The 13,400-nt window shown below is 57.5% G+C and overlaps 1 protein-coding gene across 8 annotated transcripts in view; it reads left to right on the top strand.

The window, feature by feature from the left end:
• Positions 1-13,400, top strand: part of HSPG2 (heparan sulfate proteoglycan 2) — a 94,618-nt gene that overhangs the window by 37,672 nt on the left and 43,546 nt on the right. For 5 of the 8 annotated variants that reach the window (XM_053920251.2, XM_053920246.2, XM_053920243.2 and 2 more), the window contains exons 4-26: positions 607-716; positions 818-876; positions 1,188-1,348; positions 2,438-2,488; positions 2,930-3,058; positions 3,321-3,563; positions 3,657-3,776; positions 5,356-5,487; positions 5,654-5,798; positions 5,892-6,043; positions 6,138-6,284; positions 8,000-8,163; positions 8,661-8,843; positions 8,947-9,143; positions 9,231-9,378; positions 10,101-10,228; positions 10,550-10,636; positions 10,723-10,781; positions 10,960-11,027; positions 11,875-12,015; positions 12,122-12,298; positions 12,479-12,658; positions 12,778-12,896. In XM_053920251.2, coding sequence (XP_053776226.1) covers positions 607-716; positions 818-876; positions 1,188-1,348; positions 2,438-2,488; positions 2,930-3,058; positions 3,321-3,563; positions 3,657-3,776; positions 5,356-5,487; positions 5,654-5,798; positions 5,892-6,043; positions 6,138-6,284; positions 8,000-8,163; positions 8,661-8,843; positions 8,947-9,143; positions 9,231-9,378; positions 10,101-10,228; positions 10,550-10,636; positions 10,723-10,781; positions 10,960-11,027; positions 11,875-12,015; positions 12,122-12,298; positions 12,479-12,658; positions 12,778-12,896 — 3,100 coding nt within the window. The remainder of the gene's footprint in view (positions 1-606; positions 717-817; positions 877-1,187; positions 1,349-2,437; positions 2,489-2,929; positions 3,059-3,320; positions 3,564-3,656; positions 3,777-5,355; positions 5,488-5,653; positions 5,799-5,891; positions 6,044-6,137; positions 6,285-7,999; positions 8,164-8,660; positions 8,844-8,946; positions 9,144-9,230; positions 9,379-10,100; positions 10,229-10,549; positions 10,637-10,722; positions 10,782-10,959; positions 11,028-11,874; positions 12,016-12,121; positions 12,299-12,478; positions 12,659-12,777; positions 12,897-13,400) is intronic. The other 3 variants (XM_053920249.2, XM_053920247.2, XM_053920245.2) reach the window with 1 other exon arrangement.

Here is a 13,400-nt window from a genome sequence, read left to right as displayed (position 1 = left end):
GAACCTGTGATTTTTATCAAGATGCTCCACAGTCTGGGCATTCAGGCAGGGTCTGTGCAGTATGGGGTAGAAGGTGCTCTGATGGGGAAGCAGAGGGGCTGCAACAGCCCAGTGGAGATGGTCTCTAATCTGGCCAGGGTTTGGGGAGGAGGGCAGTTCAGGCAGTCTTCTTGGAGGAGGCGATGGCTGAGCTGAGCCCTGAGGGATGAGGAGGAATTGGCCAGGGGAGAGTGGGGAAACATATCGGTCACTTGCAGAATTTCTGCACCAGGCCAGCGTCCCCTGGTAGCCACGCTTCTTGTTCTGCCTTCCTTTGAGCTGCTGGGGGTCTCCTCTTCTGCACCATCACTTGATTTCTGGATCAGGCCACTTTCCCTGTTAGTTGAACCCCTCACCCAGGGTGGGGCCTCAGCTTTGACCCCTGGGCATAGCAGCCAGGGCCACTGTAGTATGTGCTCATAGGAACAGTTGTGGGCAGAGCTGTGGGCACACAGGTGTCAGCCTCAGCAAGAGGTCTCCAGGGCCCATCCGCACTGTATCCACCAGCTGGCCCAGCCCCCTGAGGCTACCACATGGTGACACTGCCCTGTCCCCCGCCTTTTGCAGTTTATTTCCGAGCCCTGGTAAATTTCACTCACTCCATCGACTACAGCCCTCAGCTGGAGGACGCAAGCTCTGAGGCATTCCGAGACGTCTCCAAGGCTGTGGTAGACACGGTGAGGTGAAGGGGCTTTGGGGTCTCCCCAGAGGTGTGGGGGGCAGGACTGGGGGTAGGGTAAAGGTACCTGGCAGCTGATGGTGCTGTGTCCCTCCACAGCTGGAGTCGGAGTACTTGAAGATTCCCGGAGACCAGATTGTCAGTGTGGTGTTCATCAAGTAAGAAGGGTCCCTGGGGGCTGGTGAGGGGCTGGCGGGGAGGCCAGGGGAAGCTGGCAAAGATGGGGAGAAGCCTGGGTGCCTGGAGGGGAGGCAGCAGAGGCCTAATCAGGTGAATCTCTATTGGTGAAAATTCAGGAATTGGTTAGGGGGCCAATGTGGAACCTAACTTGCCCTGTTTGGGGTACAGAGTGTCCAGGATAGGAGAAGAGTCGAGAGATAAGGCTTGAGCATCTGTCAGGGGGTAAGGGAGGAGCTGAGACCACAGGCATCTCCCTCACCCTGCTGCCCTGCCCCATGCCCATCCCTAGGGAGCTGGACGGCTGGGTCTTTGTGGAGCTGGATGTGGGCTCTGAAGGAAACGCGGACGGGGCTCAGATTCAAGAGGTGCTGCACTCGGTCATCTCCAGCGGCTCCATTGCCTCCTACATCACCTCTCCCCAGGGATTCCAGTTTCGACGCCTGGGCACAGGTGAGCCCATCCTGGAGCCTGGGGTCCCCTCCTCTAGTTTCTCAGACTCATGTGGATCCCTTTTGTGTCTCCACCACGGGCTCTCTTAGCTTGGGCTCGCACACCACTAGGGGCAGGGAGCTCACCACCTTCAGAGCCCACCCCATCGATCTTTGTGTAGTCTTGGCTGGGGTTGAACGTAATTTGTTTCCTCTACCCACTTTCTGCTCTGTTTACCCCTCTACGTTGACAATAGGTAACAATTCTTTTTTTCATACAGTACTTTCAGATCGAAAATTGTTTTGTGTTTGATAATAGCCACGTTATTTACTGAGCACTGATTACATGCTAGGCGCCTGTGAGGCCCTCTGTCCGGCCCCCCACTCGGTCTTCGCAATAGTTCCTGTGTAGCAGATATTATTCCTCCTGTTTGGAGATGAGGGCACTGCGGCCCAGGAAGGATAAATACCTTGTCTGAATCCACGTGTAAAGATAGTGGAAAAGCCAGAATTCAAGCCAAACCGTGTGTCTATGCCAGTCTTGCCGGAGCCTGTGATAAGATCAGATGAGAAACAGGCTCAGAGAGAACAGGACACTGGCCCAAGTCACACGGCGGCTAGATGCCAAGTCCTGGCTCAAGGTCCTCTTCACTGCACCCTGTCTCCTGGTTCAACTCCCTGAGTCTTGTCCTTTCTGGGCTGAACAATCCCAGTTTGTTCCTCATAGGCTACTATCCTCAGCCCTGTCTCCATCTCAGTTCCCTCTGCTGGGAAGGCTCCAACTTGTCACCGCCTCTGACTCAATGGAACCCAGAATTGAACAAACTCTATCCCTACCATGGTATAGCCAAGTCAGAAAAAAAAAAAATAGTGAAACCATCAGCTCTCTCCTTCTGCACATAAAGCTTTAATTAATGCACCCGAAGGTCAAGGTTGCTCTTTTGGCATCCCCGGACCCAGGTCTGAAGATTGCAGGGGGTCCAGACCTCTTTATTTTTCAATGAGTCTTCCTGGCTAGGGATGGTGGGGGCAGGGGGGACTGGCCCAGCCCTGCGGCTCACGGGTCCCAGGTCCCAGGTGGGATGGCTGCTGATCGCACCTTCCTTTCCAGCACAGACACCCCCACCCCTCTTGGCCGCTGTGCTGGCCGCAGTTACAACAGGTGAGAGTGTAAGCCAGACCCAGGCCCAGCCGGGTAACTAAAGTTAACAGATGAAGAAGGAAGGATGAGGGCAAGATGGCTGGGCACAGCGCACAGGCCACCCCTTCTCCTCCCCGTCTTTGTCCTCGCTGGGCCAGGTTGTGGCCTGCATGTGTGTGATGTGGTTGCATGCATGTGGCCTGATAACTGGGCGTGAGGTCCATTTAAGAGCTGGGTGAGGCTACCACCACGTGTCCCATGTCTCACGTGCACTGCGGATGTGTCCATCATGTGCTCCTTGCCCTTGCTGAGTCAACCAGAAACCATGTGGCCTAACACAGGGCACCAAAGCCCACTGCCAGCCACGCAGTGCCTGTGCATGCCTGAGGAGTCGCCCCCTCCTATGCCTCAACACCTTCCACCAACCTTCTGCCTGCCTCTCCAACTCCCTCGACCCTACAGTGCCCCAGGTCCCGAGAGTCTGCACCGAGACCGAGTTTGCCTGCCACAGCTACAATGAGTGTGTGGCCCTGGAGTACCGCTGTGACCGGAGGCCCGACTGCAGGGACATGTCTGATGAGCTCAACTGTGGTGAGGGGCTGTCTGGGGGGACAGTCAGTGAGTGGCCTGCAGCTGTCGGGGAAGGGTCAGGGTATGCCTAGGCCTCCAAGTCAACCTGGGCTGTGAGGGTTTGGCACAGGCAGAGGGGTCTGAGGGAGGTGGGCAGGCACATGGAAGGGTGATACCAGGGTCAGGGCACTGGGTGCATGTCGCAGGGTGGGCCTGGGGAGTGCAGGGGACAGGGGTGAGGAGTCACCCCCTCCTGCCAACACCAAGTGGTCTGTGTTCACAGAAGAGACAGTCTTCACACCAACCCATTTGGTGGAGACATTACCTGTAACACCACAGCCCGAGGCAACCACCACACAGCCTCTACCACGCACCCCGGCTCCCCAGCCTCTGTTCCCTGGTCCAGACAGGCCTGTACCCTGTGGGCCCCTTGAGGCCGCATGCCACAGTGGGCACTGCATCCCCAAAGACTATGTCTGTGATGGGCAGGAGGACTGCAAGGACGGCAGTGACGAGCTGGACTGTGGTGAGGACAGGGCAGGGGTGGAGGTGGGGGGTACAGGGAATAGGGGAGCTGCCGGGGGAGGGCCTCTAGCTGAACCCTGCTTGGTGCACTCAGGCCCCACTCCGCCCTGTGAGCCCAACGAGTTCCCCTGTGCAAATGGGCACTGTGTCCTCAAGCTGTGGCGCTGTGACGGCGACTCTGACTGTGAGGACCACACCGATGAGGCCAACTGCCGTGAGTGTCCCAGGGTTCCCCTGGAACCCCCACCCACCCAGGCCTAGTTCCCCCTGTTCCGTCCCCTCTTGGACAGGTTTGTTTGCTCTGCCTGGCTGAGTGGTGAAGGCCCCGGGGACAAACTGTAAGGTTCATCTCTTTCTGACCCCAGTAGTGGGGGTCCTTGGCCCAGAGCTGGTCTTGTGCAGCAGGCACTCTGGCCAGGCTGCCCATGGTTAATGTCTCCCTGTCTTTATTTCATTACCATTCATTTATGCTTGGGTCCGATGAGTAGCCAAGAGGGCTTGATACACACACTGGGGTCCCTTGATGATGGGGTCCTTGACGTATGTGTGAGTCAAAGCATCCCCCTTATGGGCCTTGAGGGTTTTCACCTAGAGCTGGTTCTGAGTTATTTGTTCTTTCATCAGCCCAGCTCTTAATCCATCTGTCCATTCAACTATCCATTGTTCTTCTGTCCGACATCCTCCTTCCCTCCCTTCCGTTCATCCACTCACCCTTTCATTCAGCTGTCCGTCCATCTGTTGTCTTTCTGCATAGCTCTTCATCTCTCCGTCCACCTTTCTGTCCAACATCTCCTGTCCGTCTCACCATCCATTCTGTTTCCCATCCAGTCACTGTCTGTGCATGCATCCGCTTGTTCAGCATCCTTCCTCCCATCCATCTCTCCATCCATGTATCATCCCTCCATCCATTGTCCATCTCTCTCCTTCTCCATCCATCTATCTGTGGTCCAGGAGTAGGGGAAGGGTCAAGAGATCAGGTCTCTGCTAGGAATCAGTCAAAGGAAGTCCTTTTTGACAAAGTACAGAACAGAGACCAGGAAAGCTGGATGGCCTTGGGGCTTTAGTTGTTGGGACAAAGGACCCTGAGGTGATGTCATAGATAGCTGCATCCTGGTCTTCTCTTGCTTCCTTCTCTGTGGATGTGTGGCCTCCACTCCTGCCCCATCTGTCCTCTCCATCCCTGTGTCTGTCTGTCTCAAGTTTAGTCTTCCTGAGGACGAGCATCAGTCACTGTCAACTGGGGATGCCAAGCCAGGGCCCAGCCCTGGCGCCAGGCCAACAACTCTAGGCCTCTGGCCAGTCCACAGGTGGCTGCCTCAGGCCAGGTGCCATCCTGGCCAGTGAGAGTGGCAGAGGGCAGCAAGGTCTGAGCTGTGGCAGGCCCCTTGCAAGGCCTTTCTGGCAGAGAGAACTGTCTTGGGTATCACCCAGAGTCCAGAGATACCAGCCCTTTGGCTGTGCCTTTGGCAGAGGTCTTATGCTTCTGAAGGAGCCCGAATGTGGGAGGAACTGAGTGGCTGTGACGGGCTAGGTTTTGGGGAATGCAGATGGAGTGAGTGGTGGGGGCAGGGTAATGTAATGACCTGTTTGATGGCCGACTGATGACCATGACATTGTGAGCCTTGTTGTGGCAACAGTGTCCCGGCCTGGTCAGGGCTGCTGGGTGTCATGGGGGCAAGATGAGAGAGTGACCCTGGGAACATCTTGGGGAAGGTGGACAGGGTGGGGCTGTGGGCATAGGTAAGAAATGGGGGTGGCCACCCGCCACCCACACCACCTGCTCTGTGCCCCAGCTGCCAAGCGCCCGGAGGACGTGTGCGGGCCCACGCAGTTCCGCTGTGTCTCCACGAACACATGCATCTCGGCCAGTTTCCACTGTGACGAGGAGAGCGACTGTCCTGACCGCAGTGACGAGATTGGCTGCAGTGAGCAGGGAGCTGGGGTGGGGGCGAGCTAGGGGCCTCGGGCTGGTTTCTGGGTGCCCCTCTCCAGTCTCAGCCTCAACCCTCCTCCCTCCTGGCTCCTCTGAGCCATTCCCTCACTCCTTATACCTTTGCCCCTCACACCCCTCACCCCACTCCTGTCTCCCAGTGCCTCCCCAGGTGGTGACCCCTCCTCAGGAGTTGATCCAGGCTTCCCGGGGCCAGACAGTGACCTTCACCTGTGTGGCCAGTGGTGTTCCCACCCCCATCATCAACTGGCGGCTCAACTGGGGCCATATCCCATCTCATCCCAGGTATGGCCCTGGGCCTAGGTGGGGACTGAGGATGTAGAGGAGGCTGAGCCAGTGAACCAGGCCTGACTCTGTCTCTGTCTCGGGGCCCACCAGGGTGACAGTGACCAGTGAGGGAGGCCGTGGCACGCTGACCATCCGAGATGTGAAGGAAGCAGACCAGGGTGCCTACACCTGTGAGGCCATGAATGCCCGAGGCATGGTGTTCGGCATTCCTGACGGTGTCCTGGAGCTCATTCCACAGCGAGGTACCACCATCAGGCTGGAAGGGCACCTGGCATGGGGGCAGAGCTGGCCCTGCCTGCTGGGGCTGCTGCAGCCCACTCCTCTACCGCCCTGCAGGTCCCTGCCCCGACGGGCACTTCTACCTGGAGCACAGCGCCTCCTGCCTGCCCTGCTTCTGCTTCGGTGTTACCAGCGTGTGCCAGAGCAGCCGCCGCTTCCGAGACCAGATCCGGCTGCGCTTTGACCAGCCTGGTGACTTCAAGGGTGCGTTGGTGGGTCGGTGGGTAGGCAGGCAGGCAGCAGGCTCCAGCGGGCTTAGAGGGAGGGCAGACATGGGAGAGCAGCAGCACTGGACACGTGGGACCAGGTTCCGGAGGGACACCGTGCTGCTGAAGAAATGCTAAGCCCTGTGGGAAAGCATTTCAGGAGAAAGGACATACATTCTCTAGGAAAAACCAAATCCACACTTGATATTTATCTGCTTCAGGTTATGAAGAGGATGGGCTCTAGAGTCCAATTCCTGGTTCAAACCCTGGCTCTGACCCTTACTGCCTGGATGCCCTTGGTCAAGTTGCTATCTTATGTCTCAGTTTTCTCATCAACAGAATGGATAGAAAATAACGACCACCTCTCAGGTTGTTGTAATGATTCAATAAGTTAATCTATGTCGGCCTCTCAAAATAGCGCTTGGTTCATGGTGAGTGCCCAGTTAGTATTCCCCCCTGTCACCCTCATCCTGACAGACTGAGAGGTGCCATTGTCCCCAGAGTGTAATGGCCCAAGCCTTGGCATCTGAGGCTGGGACTGACCTCCAGCTGCACCAGTTACTGCCAACGTGACTTTGGCCAAGTCTCTTGGCTTCTCTGGGCCTGTTTTCCCAAACATAAAGGCAGGCAGCTGGACTAAGTTCTCTTGCTCTGTGAGGCAGAATGGCATGGGCCCAGACATCAGACAGGCCTGGGTTCAAGTCCCAGCTTTGTCATTTACCACCTGACATCAGGCAGCCCTGAATCTCATTACCTTCATCACAGAAGATTAAATGCAAGTGGAGGGCTTAGCGCCTGGCACAGTAAGGCTTTAGTCTCCTAAACCACATAGTGTGGTCCCCAACAGCTACCATATTGGAAAGTACAGATACAGGATACTTTCATCATCACAGCAAGTTATCTTGGATGGTTGGTGCTGCCCTAGAGACCTGGGGGATGCTCTGGAGAGAAGTCTTGTGTATGTGTGTGTGTGTGTGTGTGTGTGTGTAGGAGACTGCTGGACCAGACGACCTGTCAGAGTAACAGGAATAACAACAGCTAACAGGTTTTTGAGCACTTCCTCTGTGCCACACTTTGTTTTAAGCATATTATATCAGTTTGCTCATTTTATCTTCCTAATAACCCTGTCAGGCAAGCCGCTATTACCCCATTTTACATATAGGAAAACGGAGGCCTTTGCCCAGACTCACATGTCTGGAGGGCAGTGGAGCCAGGACTTGCGTACCTGTTCTTCAGCCCCGTGTAATTTCTACTGCCTCCTGAGGGCTGTTCCAGCCTGGACAGTCCACGGACCTGGTGGCAAGCAAAAGGCTCTGAGAAGCCCTGCTGCGGAGATTCCCGTTGACCTTTCTCTGACCCAGTGTTTCCCAAATGGTTCCCAACCATCATCCGTCATTCCACTGCATTGGCTCTCCCCAGAGCATGCTTTGGGACAAGTTGCTCCAAAACTTCAAGAGGAAGAAGAAACGGGCTTTTGTCTTTTTCTTTCTTCCTTTCTCTCTCTCTCTCTCCCCCCTCCCCCTCTCTCTTTCTCTCTCCCCCTCCCCTTCCTCCCTTCCTCCCTTCCTCCCTTCACTTTGGGAGAGACTAAGGTTCTCTCTAAATCAGAATTCTCCCAGAAGTTTCCCATCTTTTTGGGTCGCTACTCCTCAGGGTGTTGCCTCAGGCAGTCACACGCTACAGCCCTAAACCCCTCCCTCGTGCCGCCCACAGGAGTGAACGTGACGATGCCCGCGCAGCCCGGCATGCCACCCCTCTCCTCCACCCAGCTACTGATAGACCCTGCTCTGCAGGAGTTCCAGCTGGTCGACCTGTCCCGACGCTTCCTGGTCCACGACTCTTTCTGGGCTCTGCCCGAGCAGTTCCTGGGCAATAAGGTGAGGGGCCTGGCTGCCACCCTGGATAGGGAAAGGGCTGAACCCCTCCTCACATGCCCAGAATCTGCCTGGGCTCTGTTCCCTCTGAAGCTGGCGGGCAGCAGAGAAGACTCACTGTGGGCAAAGGTATGGTCGTGCCCTCCTGCAGTCCCCTGTGGGCCCTGGCTCTCCTCTGCCTCCCTCTCAGGTTGGGAGGAACATCAACTCCGCCTTCTGAAAGCCCTCCCAGACCACCACCACACCTAGGCTGAGTTAAGGGACCCCTGCTGGCCTCCCCGGGCACCTTTGCATAGCATTATCATACTCCCCACCACATCAGACTGAACACCCCGAAGACAGAGCCCAAGTCTCACGCATCTCTTCTGTGTGTGCCCAGCTCTGTGCCAGGCACACAGTGAGCACCAGGCCTGCGGAGAGGGGAGGGGGACTATTGGACACACGGTGGGCACCAAGCACGTCCATGGCTGCCCTGCCCTGACCTGCCCTGTTGTGGCCAGGTGGACTCCTACGGCGGCTCGCTGCGCTACAAGGTGCGCTATGAGCTGGCACGTGGCACGCTGGAGCCAGTGCAGCAGCGGCCAGACGTGGTCCTCGTGGGTGCCGGATATCGCCTACTCTCCCGAGGCCACGCGCCCACCCAGCCCGGTGCTCTGAACCAGCGCCAGGTCCAGTTCTCTGAGGTGAGTGATGCCTGAGTCCTCACGACTGGGGGTACAGGGGGTGCAGGCTGGACAGGCGCTGACATGTGAACCCGCCCCCCCCAACACTTCTGTCCACACACAGGAGCACTGGGTCCACGAGTCTGGCCAGCCAGTGCAGCGGGCCGAGATGATGCAGGTGCTGCAAAGCCTGGAGGCTGTGCTCATCCAGACAGTGTACAATACCAAGATGGCCAGCGTGGGGCTGAGCGACATCGCCATGGATACAACCGTTACCTATGCCACCAGCCATGGCCGCGCCCACAGCGTGGAGGAGTGCAGGTGCCCGATCCAGCAGGGGCCCTGACAAAGGTGAAACAGAGGGACCTCATGGCTCCTGTGGCCACGGTCTTTGTCTTCTCCCCACAGATGCCCTGTTGGCTATTCTGGCTTATCCTGCGAGAGCTGCGATGCCCACTTTACCCGGGTGCCTGGCGGGCCCTACCTGGGTACCTGCTCTGGCTGCAACTGCAATGGCCATGCCAGCTACTGTGACCCTGTGTATGGCCACTGCCTGGTGAGTAGTACCAACCAGCTGGCACTTGGCACTGGCTTGGGGCAAGGGGCAAGAGGCAAAAGTAGGGTAGGAGGCCCAGGCTGAGGCCTCCTGTGCCCACAAGCTTAGCACGACCTCCAGAATGACTGCCATAGCCGCCAGACAAGCTGCTGTGGTCTCTGGGTGCATTAACAGAGATGTAATGTCCAGATGAGGGAAGTGCAAGTCCTGCTTTCTTCCACCCTGGTCAGAGCAGTCCTGGAGAGTCCGTGCAAAGCATGGCCCTTGGCAGGCAGCCCTAAGGGGCGGGAGCCTGTAAACCATGGTATTTCTTAAGAAGAGTGGAGACAGCTGGGGTTGTAGGGCTGACAGAAGAGAGGCCTCAAGCAGGGAAAACCGTTTTCTCCAAGTCTCTGAAGAGCTGTCAGGCATAGAAGGAGCGGACTCCAGAGTGCAGACCCGGCCGGTGGTTGGAAGAAGGAGGTGGGTTTGAGTCAGTAGGAAGCAGGCATTTGGAGCCTTCCGTGGGACAGGCTGCCTGTGAGGTGATGAGCTTCTCATCAGGATGCAGCTGGATACTCCCCAGTCTGAAAGCTGGGGAGGAATTTCAGCATGACAGAAGAGGCGGAGCCACAGCCTCAGAGGTCCGCCCTCAAGGAGCCCATCCGGTTCAGTGTGGCCTCACACTGTGGGGCGGAAGGCTACTCCGCAGAACCTGAGCCACTCCTTCCCCTTCCTCTCAGAATTGCCAGCACAACACCGAAGGGCCACAGTGCAACAAGTGCAAGGCCGGCTTCTTTGGGGATGCCACGAAGGCCACGGCTACTGCCTGCCGGCCCTGCCCTTGCCCGTACATCGATGCCTCCCGCAGGTAGGACCCAGCTCAGGATGGGGCGGATATGCCTGGGTAAGCTGGCAGTACAACACACTAGGGGCATACGTGAGCAAGGAGGTGGGAGACCTGGGTTCGCATCCTAACCTGGCCACTAAACTGTCCTCTGCCACTTGATCTCTCTGGGCCTCAGTTTCCTTTTGCATATAATGGGCCCATCGGTCTTCCTGGTGTTGCTGTGAGGCTGCAGATCAGGAACAGGTGGGAAGGGAGATGACATCACAGCTGTGTCAGTGTGAACAGCAGTCATTTCCCATCATTGTAGCCCTATCCCATGTCTCGTCCACCTGATCCCCACAGATTCTCAGACACCTGCTTCCTGGACACAGATGGCCAAGCCACATGTGATGCATGTGCCCCAGGCTACACAGGCCGCCGCTGTGAGAGGTGAACAGGCTGCCGGGGGCTGGGGAAAGCAGGCTGTACCGAGTGGGGACATGAAAGTGCCACTCACGACCCTCTCTCTCCCCCAGCTGTGCCCCCGGATATGAGGGCAACCCCATCCAGCCGGGTGGGAAGTGCAGGCCCACCAGTGAGTATCCCAGCCACCTTCCCCTGGCCCCCCTGTCTGCTGACCACCAGGCTCTAGTTCTGGAGCCCAGTGCAAACCCCATGATCCTTGGGGAGCTGCCCCACTCCGTCCCTCGTCTGCCCAGACTATGTCTGTGTCATTTCCTTCTACCCTACCAACACCTGCTTTGCGCCTCCAGACCAGGAGTTTGCACGCTGTGATGAGCGAGGCAGCTTGGGGACCTCTGGGGAGGCCTGCCGCTGTAAGGTACGCATGCGTCCCCTACTGCACCCCAGGGGCCTCAGGGCCTGGCACATAGCTGGGAGAGGGAGAAAGGAGGATCCGTCCTCTCCATAGCTCCTGGGCTGGTGGGTGGTGGCATAGCCAGAGGCTCATGGGCCTGCCTGGCTGGTCTTCCCCTCATGAGAGGTGTTTGGGGAGTCAGGTGACCTGGGTTCAAGTCTCAGGCCCTTTGCTAGTCATTCTTTGTGTGACCATTGTATGTGTACTGTACCTTTGCTTTTACCATACGTTAATTCTCACGTAGACACAGCGATGTAGGTTGTAGCATTGCCAATTTCCAGGTGAGGGAATAGGGGCTCGGAGGAGGGAAGCCATTTACACTCAGTGTCATGGGAAAAAAGAACTGAACAGATCTTGGAGTCAAGCACCCCGACCTGGAACCCCAGAGTGGAATAGCAAACCTTGTGTAAATCATTTTCCATGCCTGAGCCTCGGTTGCCTCATGTGAAGCATGGAGACCTCACTCTCTCTCAAGCTACTTAGAGGAGTGAATGAGACGATGGTTGAACAGAAACTAGCAAAGTGCTCGAAACACTCCATAAACAGTAGCGGTAATTATTTTAACCACGCTGCTATATTTTAAATCTAAATGCATTTATCAGCCACCTAGCAACCCAAGAAAAAAGGCTTGGTTAGCGGAAACTCTCTTTAAGAGGGAGTTATTGTTCACAGGGTTGCCACTCTTCATACATGTGCTCTTTCCATGGCTCCCCTGGTCTCGGGCCCCCACCTGAATGTGGGCAGAGTAGGCAGAAGCCCCAGGCAGGCCCTCCTGGGGGTCGCCCTGCAGCTCCCAGCTCTGTGCCTGCAGAACAACGTGGTGGGGCGCCTGTGCAACGAGTGTGTCGCTGGGTCTTTCCACCTGAGTGCCCACAACCCCGATGGCTGCCTGAAGTGCTTCTGCATGGGCGTCAGTCGCCAGTGTACCAGCTCCTCTTGGAGCCGTGCCCAGGTACCTATCTGAGGTGGGGGATGGGGTGGGCAGACAGGCGGGACCACCAAGCCCAGGCTGGGTGGACTCTGCCAGTTCCAGGCCATAGCTGCCTCTTCTCTCCCAGGTGCTCGGCGCCTCCGAGACACCCCTTGAGTTCAGCCTGATCAACGCCGCCAGCACCCACACCACCAGCATGGGCATCTCATCTCCCGCGCCCGGGGAATTGGTCTTCTCCTCTTTCCACAGCCTTCTATCTGGACCCTACTTCTGGGTCCTCCCTTCGCGTTTCCTGGGAGACAAGGTAGGGCAGGGGGTGGGGAAAGAAAGGGAATTCCAGGCTGCAGAAACCACATAGGCAACAGCTTGGAAGCAGGAGTGCTGTGGTGCCTTTGGAGAAGAGGTGGGGGAGCAGTGGGAGTCTGGAGCAGTAGCAGGGCCCGACTGCGGGGACCCTAGCTGAGCGCCTGTTCCCCCGTCCCAGGTGACCTCCTATGGAGGAGAGCTGCGCTTCACAGTGACCCAGCAGCCGCAGCCCAGCTCCCTGCCCCTGCACAGGCAGCCGCTGGTGGTACTGCAGGGCAATGGCATCGTCTTGGAGCATCACCCCTCCCGGGAGCCCAGCCCCGGCCAGCCCAGCACCTTCACTGTGCCCTTCCGGGAGGTGAGCAACACTGTCCAGGAGCCTTCTGGGGTCGGGGGAGGCCCCCTGCTTCTCCCACTCAGGGGTGTCCACATCCCAGGATGTCAGGGGTTGTAGCACGCGCGTCCTTACCTTGGCAGCAAGCATGGCAGCGGCCTGATGGGCAGCCGGCCACGCGGGAGCACCTGCTGATGGCTCTGGCAGGCATCGACACACTCCTGATCCAGGCATCCTACAGCCAGCAGCCAGCTGAGAGCAGGTGTCTGGGGCAGGGGCGGGGGTAGGGACGGAAGGGGGTTAGGGCGGGCGGCTCTTATCTAAGTGTGCGATGCGGCAGTGCCGCCAGGCTGCCGGCTCCGCTCCTTGCAGGCTGTGAGGCCGTCCTGTGCCTCATTTGCCCCATCTGTAAAATGGAGATTATACCAGTGCTTCCCTCACAGGGCTCTTCTCAGGTCAGGTTGCCTAGAAGCCAGGCCCGAGATGGGGACTGAGCTGTACATGATTCACAAGGGGAACCTGGGAGGGAGGGCAGGAGGGACACAGAAGCGGGAAGCAGCCAGGCAAGGAAGGAGTTTTAGGTGAGCCCCCCCGTGGAGCTCTGCAAAGTCATCCTGCTTTGAGGCAAAGGGGCTACACCCTTGGTCCATCTGTCATTGGTCACCCTAGGGAACAGGGTAGTGTGTGTGACCTTTCTGAGGGAAGAAGGTGCATTCTCTGGAGAAATTGCAGGTAGAAGCCATTTGCCACAATCCCACAGTGGCTG

This window comes from Desmodus rotundus, chromosome 3, assembly GCF_022682495.2.
Source record: "Desmodus rotundus isolate HL8 chromosome 3, HLdesRot8A.1, whole genome shotgun sequence".
Lineage (NCBI taxonomy): Eukaryota > Metazoa > Chordata > Mammalia > Chiroptera > Phyllostomidae > Desmodus > Desmodus rotundus.
Note: the sequence above shows the minus strand (reverse complement) of the source record. Positions and strands in the feature narration are given on the sequence as shown.